The sequence below is a fragment of the Gambusia affinis genome, linkage group LG11 (genome assembly GCF_019740435.1).
Source record: "Gambusia affinis linkage group LG11, SWU_Gaff_1.0, whole genome shotgun sequence".
In the NCBI taxonomy this organism is placed as follows: Eukaryota; Metazoa; Chordata; class Actinopteri; order Cyprinodontiformes; family Poeciliidae; genus Gambusia; species Gambusia affinis.
In genome coordinates, this window is record NC_057878.1 from 6,447,580 (window position 1) to 6,467,754 (window position 20,175).

A 20,175-nucleotide genomic window follows, 5' to 3' on the forward strand; every position below is an offset into this window, starting at 1 on the left:
CTCTTTGTCACAGTTCTAATCATTCTGAACGACTTCTATTCAGTTTTCATCTAGTTTTTGTCCAGGAAAAGAAACTTTGCAAACAAAAACATTAATGAAATATTTTCGTCGGCAAAATGAGCAATGAGTTAGATCTATGAATCGTGTTCACTGATAAAGCGACGTATGTGGTGAACCTGGAAACAGAGGTACAACTTTAATCCAAATTGTTTTTTTACTGTATTATGAACTCTTGACTTTCCTCCTGCGTACAATTGAGAACAAAATCCAACCCGAAGTGCTTGATAAGAGAACTGCAATTATTCTCTTGACTTTTGAGAAACCTTACACGTTGTGTTGCTGGTGACCAACAAAGCAAAAATAATTTTGAAAAAAACAAAACAAAATCCACAAGAAAAGAGGAACAGTTGCCAAAATATTGTCATTCTATATGAGGCAGGAATGTGTGAGATACTTCAAGGTCTGTTCTCCAAATATCCTGGTGTGCTTCAAAGGTGACGCCGCCAGAAACCAGTTTAAATAAAGCACATAAACATCCAGCTGAGTAGCAAGGTGTGTGTCTGAGTTAATCTCTGCAAGCAACACTCGACCCTTTAAACAGGGGAGACCCAACCACTTCACAAGTGCGTGGTACAAAGTCAGAAACCCGGTGCTGAGGTCCAGACTCGGCTGTGCACCTTTTAAGAGAACAGCAAACAGATTTTGAGAAGACACAAAAGGTGTAATGACGATTACTCAAATATCCTCTGTCAAACAAAGCATTTCAGCCATTACTCTCCTTAACGACTGCTCACTATGAGTCAGGAGACCAAATCACATGTTGGTCATTAAAGAGCTCATAGATGACAACAACCTAGAGAAAGACCGGCTGGGAGAGGATCGACTTCAAAATGTTTAATTCACAATGTACCTACAATTAAATATTGTTTAATTTACATTGTGGTACAATTAAACATTGTTTAAGTTCCTAGAACTTCCAACTCTGTAACTACAGGTGGACAAAATATTGTTCTGGTTATTCTTGATGATGACGGCCTGCAGCTAATGAAAACACAAGCTTCGGTTTCTCAGATAACATCATTTCTTAAGACCAATAAAAAAGGATGTGTCACATAAATGCCAACTTGTTGAAACTCTACCGTTTATGTACTTTATACTTTGTCGGTGCTTCTTTTGCGTGGATCACCGTATCCTTGCGCAGCAGCTTGGAGATGATGATCCTGTGGCTATGAGGAGGCGCTAAGGAAGCCCAGGTGGGTTTAAATCCAGTCGTCAGCTCGTCTACGTTGTAGGGTCTGGTTTTTTTCATCTTCTTCTTGCTACGTAACAGAACTTCAGAAATGTAATCCTGACAAACCTCACAGCTATTCCTCAAATAATGAGTGAAAACCACCAGTGACGGTGTGAAAAGCCCTCCTCTCTAGTATCAAAACCGTCCCGGGCGGTCGCCATCTGCCCCCTACCAGACTTTCATCTCTGCGGGACGCTCCTACTTCAGAAGATGCCTTTGACATTTTGTTTGAGTGCAGAACACAAAGCGAGCCAGAAATAACCACACCAGGCACACGTGTGAGATTTCAAAGCATCGGTCGCCATTTTAATGTTTTGAGTGTAATTAATATTAACAGAGTTAAAAAATATCAAAACAAACAAAAGAATCTTTAGTTTGGGACATACGAGTGGATGTGATAACTCCCACATCCACACCAAATTTTATTGATTCAGATTTAACTCTCCTTCTGGCAGGCTCACAGACAAACTGTGGGCAGGTCAGGTCGTCGTTTGTGGATTTCTGAATCAGCAGCCCACACAGCAGCAGGTATCTATTCATTGTTCTTTTTTTTTTTTTTTTTTTTGTAATGTGTGTAGAAGTAGCAAAGGATGCAGACGTATTTCTTAAAAAAAATATTAGCTGATTCAAAGAAAAATCAAAACCGAAGCCTTTCTGTTTTTGAAAAAAGGTTAATTTTTCATTTGAAAGCTACAAAATGAGGGGAAGAGTTCTCAGTTCTGAAGGAGAAAATAAATTAAACTACGCTAAAATTGAAAAATGTGTTCCATGAAACAAATGCTGAGTTATGACAGTTCAGGGTGGAGGGGGAAGCCTTACTCCACAACAAAAAGTGGCAGAGAATATGCAAATATTTTTGTTTTGTTTTTTAAATCAAAAACCTTGACTTTTCCCAAAGTTTTGTGAAAAAAGTCACAAAAGATTTCATACTCCTGTATCTGAATGTAGTGAGTTCACATGTCTTCTTTGAACCATAAAGAAGAAATACATGTTTATTTATCATTTTAACCGTTGATCAAGTGCTCAAATAAAAGAAATCCTAAAGGTTTATGAAGAAAGACCAAAGACTGAGTGACCTACTTCACTCCCTGTTCACAGGGGTGTCTCTCTTTTGTATAAGGCTGCACTGGTGGGGCCCTCAAATTGTAGCTTGATGGCCTGTTTGAGATTAAGGTGCGGGTCTGTAGTGACCATAACATCATCTGTCAAGGCACTGCTAGGTGGGGTTGGGGAGAAACTGTAACAAACAGGTGCTAAAATGTTCTGGGGCAGGGCATCCCAAGCTTCCACTTGAGATGGGCTCTGTAGTCTGTATGGGTAGTCCAACGAAGGAACCTCTCTGTTTTTTGAACTTTCTTTGCTTGGCATTATACCAAGAGAAGCCATGACTGAGTTCCATTTACCACCTGCGGCTCTTTCTGCTTTAATCAAGTTTGAGCTTTGTTTGTTCTTCTTGTCATGGTACTCAAGCCCAGAAGACAAACCTTTCTGAGGGGGTTCACAGTTGTGTACCATAGCCGTAACGGTGCAAACAGTAGGAGTGGGAAGGCATTTTGGAAGCCTTTGGGTACTTCCATGGAGACTTGCCATGCCCGAGCTCCCCGGCGGAGGGAGGGTGGAGTGACGACTCCGGCTGCGTGGCAGTGAATGTTGCTGGATCTGCTGGATAAAACTGAGACTGTCGGCTGGCACTGTCTGCACAGTAGCAAGTGAGTGGCAGGTAGAAGAGGTCTGTGAGCTTTGCATGGAGTGGAATCGTTCTCCAGTGGAACCGGGAGAGGACACTGAAGAGGAGGAGGTAGTGGCCATCACTTCGATTCCATTACCCTCCAACATTCCCGACGTGAGGATCTTGTTTGGTTTTGAAGGAGATACAGTACTAGAATTAGGCAACAGGCCTAGGTATGGCTTAGCTCCATAGCTCTCCAAGAGCCGTACGATTGTAACATGCCCATGTTTTCCAGCCACTTTGGCTGGACTCCGTCCATATTTATCTATGTGGTTGGGATTTGCACCTTTAACAAGAAGCATTTTCACAATGTTAACATGTCCTTCTTGAGCTGCGATGCTCAGAGCCGTTGCCCCTTGATGGCAAGCAAGATCTATATCTACACTATTTGCTTCCATGAGACGATGTCCTACTTTTACATTTCCTGTCCAGGCCACAGAATGCATTGGTGGTCTCCCTTCAGTGTCTTGTGCATTGGGGTTTGCCCCATGTTTTAAAAGTAAGTCTACAATCTCCACACTGCCCTGCCAGGAAGCCACATGAAGAGCGGTGCGGCCCTCAGAGTCTCTGGATTCGAGCGGCACGCCTCCTTTTTCTATGACAAGAGTGGCCATATCAAGGCGACCTTCGAGCACCAGGAGGTAGAGCAGAGGCCGACCTTCTGCATCGCGCACATCGGTATCAGCCCCTCTCTTCATAAGCAGTTCTGCAACCTCAGTATGGCCCTCTAAAAATGCAGCACTCAATGCAGAGTGTCCATCATACGCCCTGTGATCAATCGGAGAACGTTTGTCAAGTAGTAACTTGACAGCATTCAGGTGGCCTTCTTGGGCTGCCAGTATAAGAGCAGTCCGTCCTTCAATGTCCATCTCTCCTACTCGTGCCATGCTCCCTTGATCTGTCAAAGCAGCACATACACCACGATGGCCTTCACAGGCAGCAGCATGCAGTGGGGTCCAGCCAAGGTCATCCTTATGATTCTCATCCAACCCTCGGTCCAGTAAGGCACGGACTACCTCCACGCTGCCCCTTGCTGCTGCCAGGCACAGTGCAGTCCTCCCTTCACAGTCAATGGCATCCACATCTGCACCCCAGAAAAGCAGCTTGGACACTGTGTTCATGTGACCCATTGCTGCAGCTGCCAACAGCGGTGTGACAGCAGCTGCAGCAGAAATGCTTCCATCAGGGCCAGCCGATTCATCTACATCTGCACCTGCTTCCAACAAAAGTTCAACCACATCTTCATGGCCTTCATAGGCTGCAAGAAGCAGTGGCGTCATTCCATCATTGTCTCTGTGGCCTGGATCTGCCCCTCGTTCAAGTAACAGGCTTGCTACCTCTCCGTAACCTTTGATCGCTGCAGCAGTCGGGACACAAAGAGCAGCAACTGACAGGGCAGTACGTCCATCTCCGTCAGCTAGGTTGACTTCTGCATTGTGGTTCAGCAATATTTCTACGGTTTCGGGATGGCCCATGTAGGCAGCAGCAATAAGTGGTGTACGACCATTGCTGTCAGCTTTATTAATTTGTGCCCCATAGTGCAGCAAGGTGAGGACAATTTCTTCGTGACCACCCCATGCAGCTGCTCTGAGGGCAGTACGTCCCTCACTGTCGCATCCATTTACATCTGCTCCTGCATCCAGAAGTAAGCGGACAGCCTCACAGTGTCCTCCCCAAGCCGCAGAGCGTAGTGACGTCCAACCTTCATTGTCAATGTGCTCCATCATTGCCACTGCAGTCTCTGTGCTCTGGCTTTTCATCCATTCTAGTAAGATAGACAGAAATTTAACATGACCCTGTCTGGAAGCCAAAGTCAACGGAGTTTGACCGTGATGATCACTTATGAGTGGATCAGACTCATGTGCTAGAAGAAATTTAGCTACATTTGCAGAACCCTCAATAGCTGCTTTCGCAAGCAAGGTCTGTCCAGAAGATTCAAGCTGGTTTACAGAGTACCCACTATCTAGCAGTTTCTTTAGTGAGACCTCCATCTCCATTGTGTCTAATGGATCTCCTTGCTCAACTGGGAAGCGTGTGCTGACATTGGCACTCTTGTCGGAAATACGGGCTGGCGAAAGAAGTCCACTTTTCATTAACAGCCGAGGGACTTCCTGACTGACCAGTGGAGGAAGTTGAGCAAAGGATGTGGAGAGGGTGTCATTGCAGCTGGGAGTGAGAGGAGGCAGGCCTGTCCACAACATCCAGAGTGCCAATAATGAGGGGTTTTCTTTATGGTGACCTGAGCAAACTAAGTGTGTGGCTAACTGACATGCACCTTCGGGGTCTAGATGGGGTCCTTGTAGAGTCAGAGACATGGCAAGCATGCTATGGCCTTCAGTCTGGTTACAGAGGTACTTCTGCGTGCAGTACTTAACATCAGTCAGCCACTCTGTAAAGCTGGCATGAAAAAGCAACTTGGTGCCCTCAGGGCCGTCGATCAAGAGGGGAGACAGTGTATGAAGTTTGTTCTGGAAGTCCTGGACGTTGAGTGTGGTGTCCTGAGTCCAGGCTGCTGTAAATAGTTGCTGAGTTGTGAGTGGACTTGGAGCAGCCAAGAGCACATTGAGGAGAGGTCTGACATAGACAAAGAGGCCCCGAGGAAAGAGTCTCTGGCAGAGCCAAAGGTAGAGTCCATTGAGAGTCCCAGGGATGTCTCGAATCTCTCGAAGACCCACAAGTCCAGCTGCCACGCCATCCAACACTCGCTCGAGAAAGAGAAAGCAGCCCCCACTCTTTATGTGCAGGAGATTGAGCATGTCTGCAGTGTCGGGGGTGAGCTGACGCCGCAGCGCTGCTTCCTCATCCAGACGACAGAGGATGTATTGCTGAACATCACGGACCGTTGGCGGCTTCCGTAGATCGTCCAGGCAGAGTCTCCGGAAGCCTAAAGAAAGAAATTGTTTTCTTTATAACTTTGCTTATTGTTTTATCGAGCTTAATCATGCATTAATTATAATTCTTCATTTCAGGATTTTTTTTGTGATTTTTTCTTAAGGCATTAAAAAGGTTGGAAAACAACCTTTGTCTGCCATATTGGATTTAACAATTTTTTTTGCACTTACAGTACAGGATGGTCAGTAGTTTATAGTGTATTGTATGATTCACTAGTGTCCACTTCAGTGGTCTGTGTGAATTTCTAACATAAAAATGCACAGGAAACACAAGAAAATGGCTTTTAGATAGCTGTCCACTGTAGAGACCACTATGTATGAAAGGGTTAATTTCATAATAATGATAAATATACAGACATACACCCAGATAATCATAAATATTTACATTGGTAATACAGTAATGAAGAAAAAAACAATTACAAGTTAGAAGAAATGCTTGATTGTACTTGTTGCCGTGTAACACAACAAATTTAAAAGGCAGTCATGCTTCACAAATAGGCCAGATTGGTTTGGGTAAAACTAGAAGTTATATTTACTCATGTTCTTAAGGGCAATCTAGAAACTTGCTTTAAGATGATCAGAAACTGTTAAATGTGATAAAAAGCAAAACTGCCTAAATCTGTGGGGGTAAAAACGTTCTCACGTCTTTGGGCAGGGTTAAGTTCAGTAAAGGACCAAATAACCTACTCCTGGGTAATCCTTCGTAATCAATTCTCCAACATAGGGTCTAGTGACAGAGACAACGCGAACACAGGAATTCACATACTCGAGAACATCTTGCACACGTCTTTGTTTTGGCGGCGGATGGAGCAGACCAGCAGCAACCAGCTGGGCAGGAGATGCTGATTGTTGGCCAAGAGTTCTGCAATCGAGCCGCACTTCTCAACTCGTTCGCCTGGCACACGCTGAACATCCAGAGCATCTACCACTATCATCAGGGTCTGGGCAGGCGGAGGGAGGTCCAGCAGGGGTTCCAAAACTGCTCTAAAGATATTATATTGGAGCAAGAAACACAAAAAAGGAAAGGAAAGATGAATGACTTAAAACAGCAATGTAAAAACAGCAGGAACTGTGGGCGGCGGAGAGACTGAAGGGAACAGAAGAAATGTGAGGATAATTTTTTCACACACACGCACACAGATCTGAACTCTAAATAGAAGCAAAATATGAAGCAGCGCAAATCAATATAAGAACAGCTACCTTGCCATTATTTCAGGCAATTTTCATTTAACATTTCTTTGCTTTCTATATTGTACATTCATAGGATCTAACGACAGCTGAGGCCTTTAAAACCACGGACAGAAAGCAAAAAACTTAACTCGATAACTTGCTAGCAGTTATCTTCATTAAAACAACAGCTGCACAACAACGGCCAACAATGATGAACACTTATATCTAAGAAAGCAATTTGTATAAAGAAACCTCCTTTATGCTGTGCAGTAATAAGCAGGGACACCTTACAGAGCTGTAAAACAGTCCAACAGTGGCAAAAACCAAACGAGTATTGGCCTTAAAGGAGCACAGTCAACACCCACACCCTGCCTGCAGCCAGAGGTGACTCAGGTTTGAGGAACTTTGGGATTTTTTCCCCTCCCTCTGCTCTGGGCACGCTCACACACACAGATCAATACATGGGCATGTTAAACAGGCACCCGCTGAATAGTTTCAGTCATTAGCGGCTCCTCCTCTGCACAGATTTCTCAATCCATAAAACGGAATCATTTTTCCGTGTTGTGGTTCATTTGCACATTTTTCTCACTTTAAAATGACACTGAGAGTTTCTTTCCTTTTTAAAAAAATTTTTTTTTGCACTTCAGGAACAAAGGAGATTTTGTCGGGCACGGCTATGAATATCAACACGCAAAATTGCTAGAGGAGGAGAAAACTGCTCATTCAGATGGATCCAAAGGCTAAACAAATGTTGTTTTTTTTAGGATAAAATAATAATAGTTGCTATGTATGTGTATGCATTAAGCATGTTATATTCAAGCTGTCTCAACAAAGCACAGAGCTGCCAAATATGTGTTTCCTCCTCCTCTGGAGAAGGAGATAAACAGTAGTTACTGGATTAGCCACCTAACACGTAAAAGCCAATGATGTCTACTTCAAGACCTTCACCCACAGATTTATATTTAAAAAATGCCACATTTATGTTTCAATAAAGCAGACACATTAATGTCTTGTGTTTCTTTTTGATTGTTGCAAACATGACTTCAAAGCCAGTGAGTAACCGGTTAGGAAAGGAACAAATCTGAGGCGGGCTGGGAGGAGACAATCGATAATTAAGCGAGGACATGAGTTGGGTTTCAACAGGTCACAAAGAGGCTAAGCTCAAGCATTTATTTTACCACAAACACAGGGTGTGTGCTTGTGTCCGTGCACTGTGATTATTGTTAATGTCTATGTTTATAAAGGCCTATGAAGGTCCACTAGTTATCAGGGAGATTATTTGAAGAGGTCATCAACCCAAGAGAGAATATGTAACTAACAAATGACAGATTGCTTTTTTCTTTTTTTTTCTCAGGATGACCTCAACCCTAACCCTGATGTGTTCAGTTCAACATCAAAAGAATTAGTCACTGTTGACTTTTGCTTAACAGATCAACAGCTTTCTGATGGCTTTGGCCTCTGATGTAAACTTGCTTCTCCAAGAAAAACTTTCAGTGACATCGCTTAGTTAAAGTTGCACCGATCGCAATTTTGTGTCCGAATCTCCACAGATTTGACGTGCTGTCAGTTATATCAGATTGTGATGTCTCTTTACGAGATCTGTAATAAGTTTAAGGTTAACTTTGTCTAATTTAAGTAAAAAAAACAAAAAAAACCTCTTCCCAGCAGCTAAGATGACAGCCTCACTGTTTTAAATTTGCCCAGCAGCAATCATACATGTTAGCCTGAAAAAACTCAAATTTACTTTTGATTCCCAAATCCTCTGTGTGAGGTGTTTTATATTTGTATATCTGCAGCAAAACGTCTGATGCAGCCACACACGCTAAATGAAAAGTGGATGTAGCCACCTACGTTGGTTCGTGTTTTTTTTTTTAGTTGAGACGATTAATGTTTTGACAATTATTCCCTCTGGTTCAAGATGCTGTGCAGCTGGAAGGACTTTTTGCTCTTGCTTTTTACTTTTCGACAGTCGATACGAAGCGTAACCGGGGCGACAAGAGGAGTTGAAGAGACGGGTTCGTGGGTGCAGAGCAGGAACAAAGTTCAAACCCTCTCTCCCGCCGATTGTAATGGCCGAGGATCAACTCCAAATAATCTAACCATGGATACGGCCAGGCGGAGACTTACTGAGGAGCAGCAAAAGCAAATGAGGTGGATTAGCGGCGGTATCATCCAGAACGGGTTACTGAGGAATATCATCTCTGCTGCCCAGAAACTGAGCTGTTAGGATGTCGACAGTCTTCAGTCAGAGGCCTCTTCAGATTTGCTGCAATACTGACTGCTACCGGATGTCCTTCCTGCCAACAGCAACATCGCCCACACTGAGTATTTGAAGACATTTAGGTGATGTATGCAACACAACATTTAATTTCTCTTTTTTCTACGTAAATTAGAATTGGATTAAAGTGGCTTTTTTCCCTTCATTTTTTATTTTTTTATTTTTTACACTGATGCTAGAAGAAAACCGTCCTGTGAAACACAGTATGCATGTGTTTCAAATACACTCCTGGTACATCATTTACTATTTGCTTAGATTTCTAGTCATGCTGTAATAGGGCTACAGTTTGGCTTCAAGCAGCTCACCAAATGTTGCTTATCAGCGCTCTCGGGACTAATTTCTTTTATTGACGACGGAGGCATTTCAACAGGCAGTCTTGACGTTTGACTCATCTGCGTAAATTTAACAGCCCTGACGCTCTATCACTGGCCATATCCTGCAATTAAAAGTAGATTTCTAAACCCCGTCAACCCACATCTACGTTCCGACGAGCTTATCAAGCCGCCGTGCTCTTTAGTCATCTGAATAAAGCAGCGCTCCCCGACTGAGCACGCACACACACGCCCACACACACACTAGCAGGAAGCGCAATTAACCTTATTTGGTTGCTAATGTTTTTCCACCTCCTTCAGGTTAGACGGTGCCGGACGCACATCTGCGGGTGACCTTTGAAGCTGCGATATAATGGGCCTTATTGAAGGGGCGCGTGTCACTGTGACACCTGCAGTAATTAGAGGGCAGAGTTGGTGACAAATACACTTGCGAAGGCAGGATGTAAATCACTTCGTGCGCGTTCGGACCCCTAATAAACCGCATTCCTGAGCTCTCGGGGGCTGCAGCCATTGTTTCTTTTTAAGCTATAATTTGGATGAGATCAAAACGGGTGACTGGGCTGGAACCGCGGGCGAGACCACCAACACGGGAAAATGACTGTTATTCGTACACTGCTGCTGAACGCCACTTACTTCTTTGGATGGATTTTAAGCGTATTTGAATTTCTGAGCTCACTTGAAACCATTTTCACAAACTTTCTGAGCGCCGAGCTCAGAAAGTTCAGGGTCTGTTTTCCTTTTTACCCGGAAGGCATGAACTAGTAACTGAAGCGCACGATTTAAGGAGGTTTTGTACAAGATCGGATTTCAAACGGAAAAGCAAAGTGGGTCAGAGGTTGAATTACATATGAGATTTTAGCATTCATCACATTTCGTCTTCGTGAATCTACACATCGAAAAGTGACAGAGATGCAAAATAAAAATAAAATAAAGCAGAGATCCTCTGCAGGTGAAAAAATGACAATGTTTGTAGATGAAATATGTAATTTTTGAAGCAATTGTGAATCTCAAACAGCAACGTTTAGGAAAGTAGGAAAACGCAACACATGACAGTGGGCTGGAGGTCCACCTTCCACCAGCAAGACGCACATCGCAACAGGTTGAGGATGAAAGCAATGAAAGCATGCAGCTGATCCAGAATGCTGCTGCTCGTGTTCTCACTAAAACTAGGAAGATAGAGCACATAACACCAGTTTTAAAGTCTCTCCACTGGCTCCCTGTAGCTCAAAGATTAGAGTTTAAAATACTGTTGTTAGTTTATAAATCATTGAATGGTTTAGCACCACAATACATTAAAGATTTGCTGCTGTTGTATCAACCTTCCAGAACTCTCAGGTTCTGGTTCTGGTTCTGCTCTGCATCCCCAGAACCAGAACCAAACGAGGAGAAGCAGCATTTAGCATCTATGCACCAAAAATCTGGAACAAACTTCCAGAAAACTGTAAAACAGCTGAAACACTGACTTCCTTTAAATCTCAACTAAAAACCCACTTGTTTAGAGTTGTATTTGAAACGTAATCAATTGCAAATTTATTGACGGAATCTGACTTGATGTTGTTTTTATTGTTGATTCTATGTTGCATTGTGTTTTTGTGTTTGATTTGATGTAAAGCACTTTGAAATGCCTTGCTGCTGAAATGTGCTATACAAATAAAGTTTGATTTGATTTGATTTTGATTTTGGAGCCTTAGAACAGCATAGTCAAAGCCCAAATCTATATCCAGAGATAAGAACAGTTTTTCAATTACTTTTTGAAAGCCCTAATTCTTTTTTGTCTCTCCAAAGCTAGGAGGAAACAGACGGGCAGGAAACATTAAAAGTATCCTTTGCAGGTTAATGACTCAACTACCTGTTAGTCTATGTGGCTTAAATAATATGTTGATGCCTTTAAGTGCGGGTTTGAAGCGGTCGACAGTAACAGCCGACATTCTGCTGCTTCTGGTGCTGCTGATTTCGTTCCACACACTGAGACGAACTCGTTGAACCTTCGGCCTGCACAGTTTAACGTGGCGGGAGCGGCACCACAACAAGGAGCCCGAGCCGCGTTAACGACCCGCTGGGCTCAGAGAGCCGCCCCGCTGCTTTCAGACGCACGTTGCATGTATGTTGCACACATACACACACACACGCACACACACACTCCTGCGCATCCATCACATCTGATTATTAATAGCTGTCCTCAAAAAACAGTGCAGGCTTTTTTAAAAATTTTCTTCTCTTTGGGCTCCAAACGGAAAGCAGCGGCTGGCTGCGAGCCAGTCCGCGGGGAATGTGGAATCCAGTTCAGCACTTCACACCAGAGGAGAGCAAACATGAGCAGGAGCTTGAAAGGCCTCGGACTCGGCGCAGAACAAACACACCGGGGAGAGGGCTGAATAGTCCCGGAGAAGAGGGTGACCTCGCTGACTGGTGCCGAGACGGTCACTGGGGCAGGGGAGGCATTTTTCACCTCTTTGTTCTGAGCGGAGACGCCCCCCTCACCCCGTCTCCTCTCTCTGGAAGGATGTTGTGTCGTAAATAACACTGTAGTATTCATTCACACTGGAGAGGCCATTGTGGTGCTCCCTGAATGGGCCGCATTACGGGGCGTGAAATAAATATAAGTCGAGGAAAGAATGGCTATCGCGCTCCTATTTTCTCCCCCTGCGACTGTCCTGGCTTCCACTTGCTTCGCCCGCGGTCAAAAGATTTCACATTTACATGCAGTGAGACCGCCGGCAGCTAAAACGCTTAGAGATCCAGCTCTTTTTCTGAGCATAAAGGATGCTTTTTAGCTACAGTGCGAGCGGAAGCTGCTGTTGTGTTTGTTACACAAAAAGAGGAGGAAATGGAGCCCTTTTGCTGGAGGTGATTTATTAAAAGTGAATGTAGGGTGAGATGTAGGGTGAACCAATCAGAACAGGGCGTGTGTTGATTCTGACCTTAAAAAGTTACTTTCATGTCATTTTTACTTGACGAGTGCTTTAAGAGGAAGATGCAGGGTTTGTTTAAATTTTAATTTGTGTTACCCCCTCATCCCATAATGCTGCCACCACCATGCTTTACACTAGCAATGGTGGGTAAAGGGAGTTACTTTTTATGCCCTTTGCATGCAGCCCAAAAAGTTAAACCACGACCTTCCTCCACATGTTTGCAATTATGGAAGTTTAAGCAACGAATTCTTTATTTCTCTAACAGACAGTTATGACTGAACACCTTTCATGTGTTCCTCTCTTTGCATTTGTTTCATTCAGGAAGATCCTGAGGGATGCACAACCTCCAATCTGTATTTTCCTTGCAAATAACAATCAGGTCCTCTGTAAATAAACACCCAATACTAACATGAAGACAGTTTCTAGGTTCATGTTCATCCTCTGGAGATGTTTGAAGATAGTCCTCTTTGGTTTTCTTAGCCTCTCTTGGACTAGCCGTTAGCATTAGCCTCCAGGGTCACCTTATCAGAATGTACAGAAAGAGGATGCTAAGAGGCTTAGCTACTGCTAGCAAGACAAGAACTAAACTTGAAAAATCCTTAACTCCCACTTTTAGCCTCCTATAAAAGAAAACAGAATTTAATAATAATAATAATAATAATAATTTAATAATAAAACCACAAAGTTAACTTAAGTGTTTTATGAGATAAAACATACAAAACACAAGGAATGAAACAGGATAAAACACCTGAGATTGCAGAATTAAGCACAAAGATTACAAATCATCACATTACTGTGTATTAAAAGCCACATTCAGATTATATGCCTTGAGTCCTGACTTGAAGAGGAAGGCCATTTGGTCAAATTCAGTTTGGGGATTTTTTTGTTTGGCCTTTTAAATAGTTTTTGCAAAGTTAAAAACTCAAACTAGTTCTGACTATCTGCCAAATGCCGAGAGTTGAAGTTGCCCTGGAAAAAGCGGAACAAGCTCTAACTCACTGCAGCCATAAAATCAAATTTAATCGAGGTGACCTAAATATAAAGCCGGTCGTAACAGGGTTAAGGTTACGGCGCTAGTCAACTGGGTAATACGCTCCAGATCAAATCCACAAAGTCGCAAAAAGACTGTCAACAAGCTTAAGGGAGATGAAGGGGGGTGTTATGAAGTTTTTAGTAAAAACATTGGACTGTCGGAACAGATTTACACTGCAAAAACCAAAAGTTGCAGAACAGGTTTTTGGTTTTTTTTCCCCCAGGTTGATTTTCACATAGGCTTGAATCTGCTAAGCCTTTTCTCTTGAGGACACACGTTGGCTCTCCTCCTCAGCTCCGTCAAAATAAGGGCGATAACACATAATTTATGCTGCGTCAGGCTGGAAATGAGCCACGAGCGTGCCGCTGCACGCCGCAGCTCCCATTTCGGGATGGCTGCAGCACCTTCCAGCGACTTGCCTGTTTACTTTTAATGGTTGGACAGGTGACATAGACGGGAAATCTCACGCAGGCTCGGGTTCACAAAGTGCTGCATGCTGTAAATCCTTCAAGTGACACGAAAGAATCATCATTAATTCATTAACGCCTAAGCAATACCAACCTCTTGAAGGTGTCCTCGGGGTCCTTTTGACAGTTGAGGGGCTCCAGAGCAGAAGACGCGGCCGGTCCCCTGAGGGTCTCCTCATAGTCAGGAGGGAGAAGCGGGGAGGCCCTCAGCTGCTCCACCAGGCCCAGGACGAACCTCCACAGCACCGTGCTCCTCTGGTCCTCCCTGTGGCAGAAGTGGGACGCCAGGCAGCGCCGCGCCAGCCCCGCAGCCAGGCCCGAGTCCGAGGTGGGCCACACCACCTCAGTGCACAGGGCGGTCTTGCCGGCACCGGGCCCCCCGGTCACCAGGAGCCCCGCCGCCTGGCCGGACATGGGGCGGGCGTCCAGGCAGCGCCTCAGCTTGTCCAGGGCCCATTCCCGGCAGTAGAAGCGCCGGCCCCGGAGCAAGCTGGCGCCGCATCCGTACGCTGAGCCGCTCATTTGCTCCGGGGGTTCTGACGTCCAGGAGACGAGTCGGTGCGCTCAACTTCACATCCCATGCCGCTTCAAACGGTCTCCCTCTGACTCTTAGGGAAGGTTCCTGTTGATGTGGTCTGGTGATGTTCCAGGTGAGTTCCACAACTGGATTTCCTTGATTCGTCGCAAGGATGAAACAAAGAAGGACAAAAAAAAAAAAGCAATACTTTTAAGCGAGCTTCAGTTGTAACTCGCCGTCCTCTTCATTCATTCTGATGTTCTTCCTGTTGGATCTGAAGCGTTGCGGTCGCCCGTCTCCGGTCTCCGCCATGCGTCTCTAGCAGATCGAGGAGCTGCTCACGCGGAAAGCAGAAACAGAAAGCCAGGATGAGTCAACGAACAACATTTTTCACGTATTTCTCAGGAAGACAAATATTTTTCTCCCTTTCCAGTGATCGCCTGTTTTAGGACATCGAACCTTCCTGTCAGCTTCGGCGTGAAACTGCCTTTTGCTTTCTCTCTCTCTCACCCGATCTCCTACCTCCGCTCTCCCTCTGCCTCTCCGTCTCTCATGCGCTCCGGTTTTTCTTGTTTTCTTTTTTTTCTGTCTCCACCCTCTCGTGGTGTGTCTCGGCATGTTCGGAGACACAGAGATCGGCCAGCCAGGAGGAGAGGGAGGACTCGTGTGGGAGCGAGTTTTCTCCTTTAGCTGACAGGAGGGAGGAGTCACCTGGGGTCAAGGTTCAGTCACAGGACAATAACACACCACACTACACGTTTAGGTGTCGTGATTGTCCAAAAAACCAAATTAGGCCAGTTGTAACTTTTTAAATTAGTGATTTGAGTCTTTATGCTGAGTTTTAATTTATCTGCGATAACAAATATGTTTGGGCTCCAAACGGGAAGCTGCACACACAGCCACAGTACACCATAATAATTACTCTATGTTTTTAACGCTCAGAATATTCTCAGGGTCAGGTACTGATTTTACCTGAGGTGGGTTTTTTGTTTTGTTTTTTTGAGCCAACATGCAAAATGCAGAGTGTAGAGGAAAATCCCGTGCATCACCTTGAGCACAAACATCCACAGTGAAATGAAGTAATGGTAGACTTTGAATTTTTAGTGGAACTACTGTGATAACGATAACAATTATGATTTAAAAAAAAAAAAAAAAAAAAAAAAGATTTCTGGTTTCTTTTTCAGGTAGCATTCGTAACGCCGCAAACACAAAGACGGTCCTCGAAAAACGTTCTCAATGAAAACAGGATTCTTCAGGACTCCACTTACTAAAAGTAAGATGATTTATGTCACTAAACTGCACAAAGTAACGGCATTCAGTCATATCTTCAAACTTACAGATTTTTTTCCCCTCCCATGCTCTCGTAAAACAAACAGTGAAGAAAACGTTAAAAATAACAGTTAGGATAAAACTGTCGATCGAGGAAGTTCATCACAATGTGCTCATTGTGTATATCGATGGTGCGCTAACAGTAGGTTTGGGAGATACAGCCCTTAGTTTATAAATCTATTAAAACTACAATTTTTGATGATTATATATAAAAATTAAAGAGTACAGTGTGTCCCTCAGTGTATTTCCAGCCTTGCGGGCCACCAGGATAAGCACTGCCTTTTTCCTAAGCCTTTTTAAAATGTCTGCATGTTTTAAGACGTTATAGTTGGTGCTCAGGTATTAATCTTCCAGTCTTTTAATAACACATAATTATCAAGTGATATTTTCAAATTTCCTGTCAATTTTAAACATTTTTTAACTCTAAAACACAACAGGATGAAAGACTGCCCTTGCGCCCAACTTATCTGGCAACTTGCATCTATGGCTCGCTAAATTGTAGCATCTAAATGCTACAGTTTGAAAATTACGTCCTACTGCAATTACATTGCATAGTGAAATCAAGCCAGAATGACTAGGCTTTAAAGAATCCAGTTAAAGAAAGTTTAGGGTTCCTGTGACAGCATTAACATGCTGCACCTCATTTCACGTCAGCGACTAATCAAACACCAGCAGAACTGAGATAAATCTGACAGATTATAGGCAAGATTTCTCACTAGACAGAGCAACAGGGGCAAAAAAGAGAAAAAAAAGCACACTGCTGTGCATATGAGGCACAAAATGACAGGCGAGCATCAATTTGATTGAAAAGTGCAAAGTTAATAACAGCAGTTTCTAAGACCAAGCATGTCGTGGTAGAGGAAGCTGATACACGTTTGTTGGACACGTCTGCTGTCAGCCTGCGAGAGAAAACTCCTGACAATATTCCCCAGGAAAAGAGAAATGTGTTCTGCTAGCAGGGAAGCTGATGGCAGTACTGAGGAAAACTGGCACCGGGCTGTGAGGACGTCTACATTCTTGTCATTACTGGTGGTAAAGCATTGTAAACCTGGCAAGCGGCCGCTATGAAAACAAGCCAAAGTTTTCACTGACATGCTGTCAATGCGGACGTTAAATAAAGTCAAATCTTCTGCCTCTCATTCAATTGGGACTTGAATGTTTGCCTACCAAATGAAGTGACTGACAGCGAGGCCTTTGTTAATATCTCTTATGTAACTTGTTTGTATAGTTGCACATTAGTAGAAAAAATATCTGTATAAAATCTCTATTTAGTGTCAGTAGATATTATTTTTAAGCTTGTAACATGAAACTATGTTTCCTTTGATATTGCCAGACAGCTGCTGAGACGTGCAGATGGTAGAGAAGCAGGAACTCTGGCCACCTGCCTGGAAACCGAACCTTCTTGTTGGAGAAACCTAATCTCCCAACATTTACTTCTGTGTAAATTAATTGCATTGCTAGGCAACCAGCACAGACAATGTGACGTATAATCAAGCATCACTTAACAACACCAAACGCCCACACGAACCACAAAGTGTAACGTCTTGAGAGTTTTTGTCGGAAAAGCTTAAAGACAACAGACGGGAATTTTACTTGGTGGCTACTTTGCAAGCAGCGGAGATGAAGTTTGACCAGGGATGAGGCAGTCGTGTTTTGTTTTTTGTTTTTTCTGTACCAGAAAAAAGTTTCTGATGAGACTTAATTAGGAATAAGAGTTTACCAACGCCAATTCCTAGTTCCATACTATGCATAAAAATCAAGTGTAGGCCATAAGCTTGGATGTTTTTTAGCTTTAAAATGCAGTAAAATAAGCTACATTTGATCAGTATTGTATCATTTACATTAGCATTTTGACAAAGTTCCAGGTATCTGCTGAATAGCCTTACAGCTTTAGATTCTAATACACTCACATTTGCTGCTACAGGTGATGTATCTATACAGTGCAGTTTGCTGAAATGCTAAGCTAATGCTAACATGATGTCTCTCTGTTTTGATATGACTCTTTAACCATTTAACTTGTACCGAATTCTAGCTTGTTCCAGTAATTTGTGCACAAACGAACTCAAATAGTTGAAAGGTTGTTTTTCTTTGCATCATCAATGGCTCGCTTTGAATGTCGTTGGGTTTATGTACTGTTTCAGCTAAGTTAATCTTACAGGAAAGGTTTTAATTCATTAAAATCAACACATTAGCATAGCACTTAAGTATACTGCTTTGCAGGAAAATGTCTTAGCGACAAGATGTAAATAAATGAAAGGCGGCAGCATGGTTTTAGGTAATGCCCTGACAGACGTTTATAGCGGTTTTCTAGCTAATTGAGCAACAAATTGGCCTAAGCACAACATGTCTGTTTCTTCAAGGAACTTTTTAGTGGGTCACAATGCTAACGTGAGCCACGTAATACTGAAGAAATGCTGTTTCCTGTTACAGGTAATGAGCATTCAGGCCTGAAGTAGGCCTTATTCATTAACTTTAATGAATAACTGGAATGTTTCATAATCAGAAATGACTTGGTTTTCTCCCAGGTATAGATACTGCAGTTTTGCTTAGCTTTAGCTGTGAAGGAATTTCAGATTGCTTGAACATAGTTCTTAAAATGTAGACTTTACCAGGAGAAATCTTATCTTAAAAACTAACTCTCACCTGCAACCAGGTCAACAAGGTGTTTTGTATGTGGCAACAAACTTAACTTCTTGTGAAGCTGCAGAAATGTAATAGGCTAAATAACATTTGCATGCCACGATTATGACATCTGTCTAACACAGTTTATGGAACTATCATAAACTTTACACAACCTCACTTCCAAAAATGCTACACTATCCCTTCAAACAAATACCTTGAAGAGCCAATCACACCAAGTGAGCCAAGAACATGCTTGACACAACTGATACACAGAAAATGGTAACAAAAAACAGAGACGTGGGGGGTCCAGTGTTTCATCTTGGGCCCCCAGAGTGACTCAGGCCGCCTCTGGCTCGGACATCAAACCAGGATCAGCGAATGGTCAGACAGGAAGTCAGCCGGTTTTAAAGTTACACCCAGCTAAAGCTCAATGGTAAATATTTGCTTTAAACAAACAAAATGTTAAATGACGTCTACAGTATATGGTGCTTCACGGTTTTGCTGGGTTATTAAATTGAAGCAATAAACCTCTTTTGTTTTCTTTTTAAAAAATATACCAGCAACATCTCCGGCCTTGCGTCACAGCAAAACCATAATAAATGATGGAAATTCCGTATTTTGCTGCAAACTACTACTGTAACTATCATAAAATTTCCACTACACGTTTACGAATAGCTGAAGTATAATTTCCAGTCTGTGAAGGTCTATAATCTACTAGCTTTTTTCCCCTCTTCTGTTTTATTTACCCCAGTGTTTGCTTTTTTTAAAACCTACTCGCCCGCAGCATTTCTGGCATTTGTCCTTCAAAGCCGAACGGCAGCCGGTGTGGGAATCCACAGGTAACCCGCTGCAGGCTGTCCGCCTGTCTGCTGCCTCTGCAGCAGTCAGACTTATTTCTCACGCACCGACACGCACACCAGTGATGAAACTACAACCGCCGTGGAAATGTGTGAAACTGTCGGCTCGCGCGCTGCTGCTCGACGCCATTGTAAACAAAAAACACGAACGGTACGATTAAAGATCTGTTTTTGACATAACTCCCCCATGCGTTCATATTTATTCTCAGCAGAAAATGACACATTTGAGGGTTTTTTTAAATTATGATTATTTTTTGTTTGTTAGAAACCAACCAGGTCTTACCTGACAGACACGCTCTCTCCATCTCCGTCTCCCTCCTCGACTCTTATTGCAAACCAGTTCTCACTGTACAAACACACCCCAGAGCACTTCACCGGATGTGTCCTCTTTCACTGGCTTTTTATGTTATCACATTAAAAGTGAATCCTTCCTTCGCTTTTTCCCCCCTCCAAGAATTACGATGTATGCCCCCCCGTCTCGTGCTGACGGTCTCTATCTGCTTCCTTTCCTTTCTCACTCCTGATGGTGTTTGCTAGAAATCAAAGGACAATCTCTGTGTTGGACTGAATTCAACTGAACTGCAAAAGTCTGCGAACACTATACGGAAACAGTCAAAGAAAAAAAAAAAAGATAAGAGACTTTGCTATGAAGCAAACTTATGCATTTTTAAAAATCGTTATTTTGGGTGAATTGTCAAATAAAAGGAAACAAAAAATTGAGAGACTGTAAAGTCCAGTCTTGAGAGG

At 43.2% G+C, this 20,175-nt stretch overlaps 1 protein-coding gene across 5 annotated transcripts; it reads right to left on the bottom strand.

The window, feature by feature from the left end:
* Positions 1-1,570: 1,570 nt before the first annotated feature.
* On the bottom strand, positions 1,571-19,903 carry ankrd50l (ankyrin repeat domain 50-like). 5 transcript variants are annotated; one of them, XM_044132776.1, is made up of 4 exons: positions 19,712-19,903; positions 14,198-14,954; positions 6,678-6,895; positions 1,571-5,904 (listed from the first exon to the last, which is right to left on the bottom strand). In XM_044132776.1, exons 2-4 carry the CDS (start codon positions 14,623-14,625, stop codon positions 2,384-2,386), a joined length of 4,167 nt encoding a protein of 1,388 aa, XP_043988711.1. In that variant the 5' UTR covers positions 14,626-14,954; positions 19,712-19,903; the 3' UTR covers positions 1,571-2,383. The 5 variants fall into 5 exon arrangements, with proteins under 5 accessions (XP_043988711.1, XP_043988709.1, XP_043988710.1 ...); XM_044132774.1 differs by lacking the exon at positions 19,712-19,903 and adding an exon at positions 15,143-15,705; XM_044132775.1 differs by lacking the exon at positions 19,712-19,903 and adding an exon at positions 15,080-15,705.
* Between the last annotated feature and the right edge of the window lie 272 nt (positions 19,904-20,175).

Bases quoted from the DNA above. Each gene is read 5' to 3' on its own strand.
- ankrd50l (XM_044132776.1), bottom strand. From the start codon at position 14,625: ATGAGCGGCTCAGCGTACGGATGCGGCGCCAGCTTGCTCCGGGGCCGG. The intron at 6,896-14,197 runs GTTGGTATTGCT...TAATATCTTTAG, and splicing joins CCCGAGGACACCTTCAAGAG to AGCAGTTTTGGAACCCCTGC. The intron at 5,905-6,677 runs GTATGTGAATTC...TTCTTTCTTTAG, and splicing joins CGTGTGCAAGATGTTCTCGA to GCTTCCGGAGACTCTGCCTG.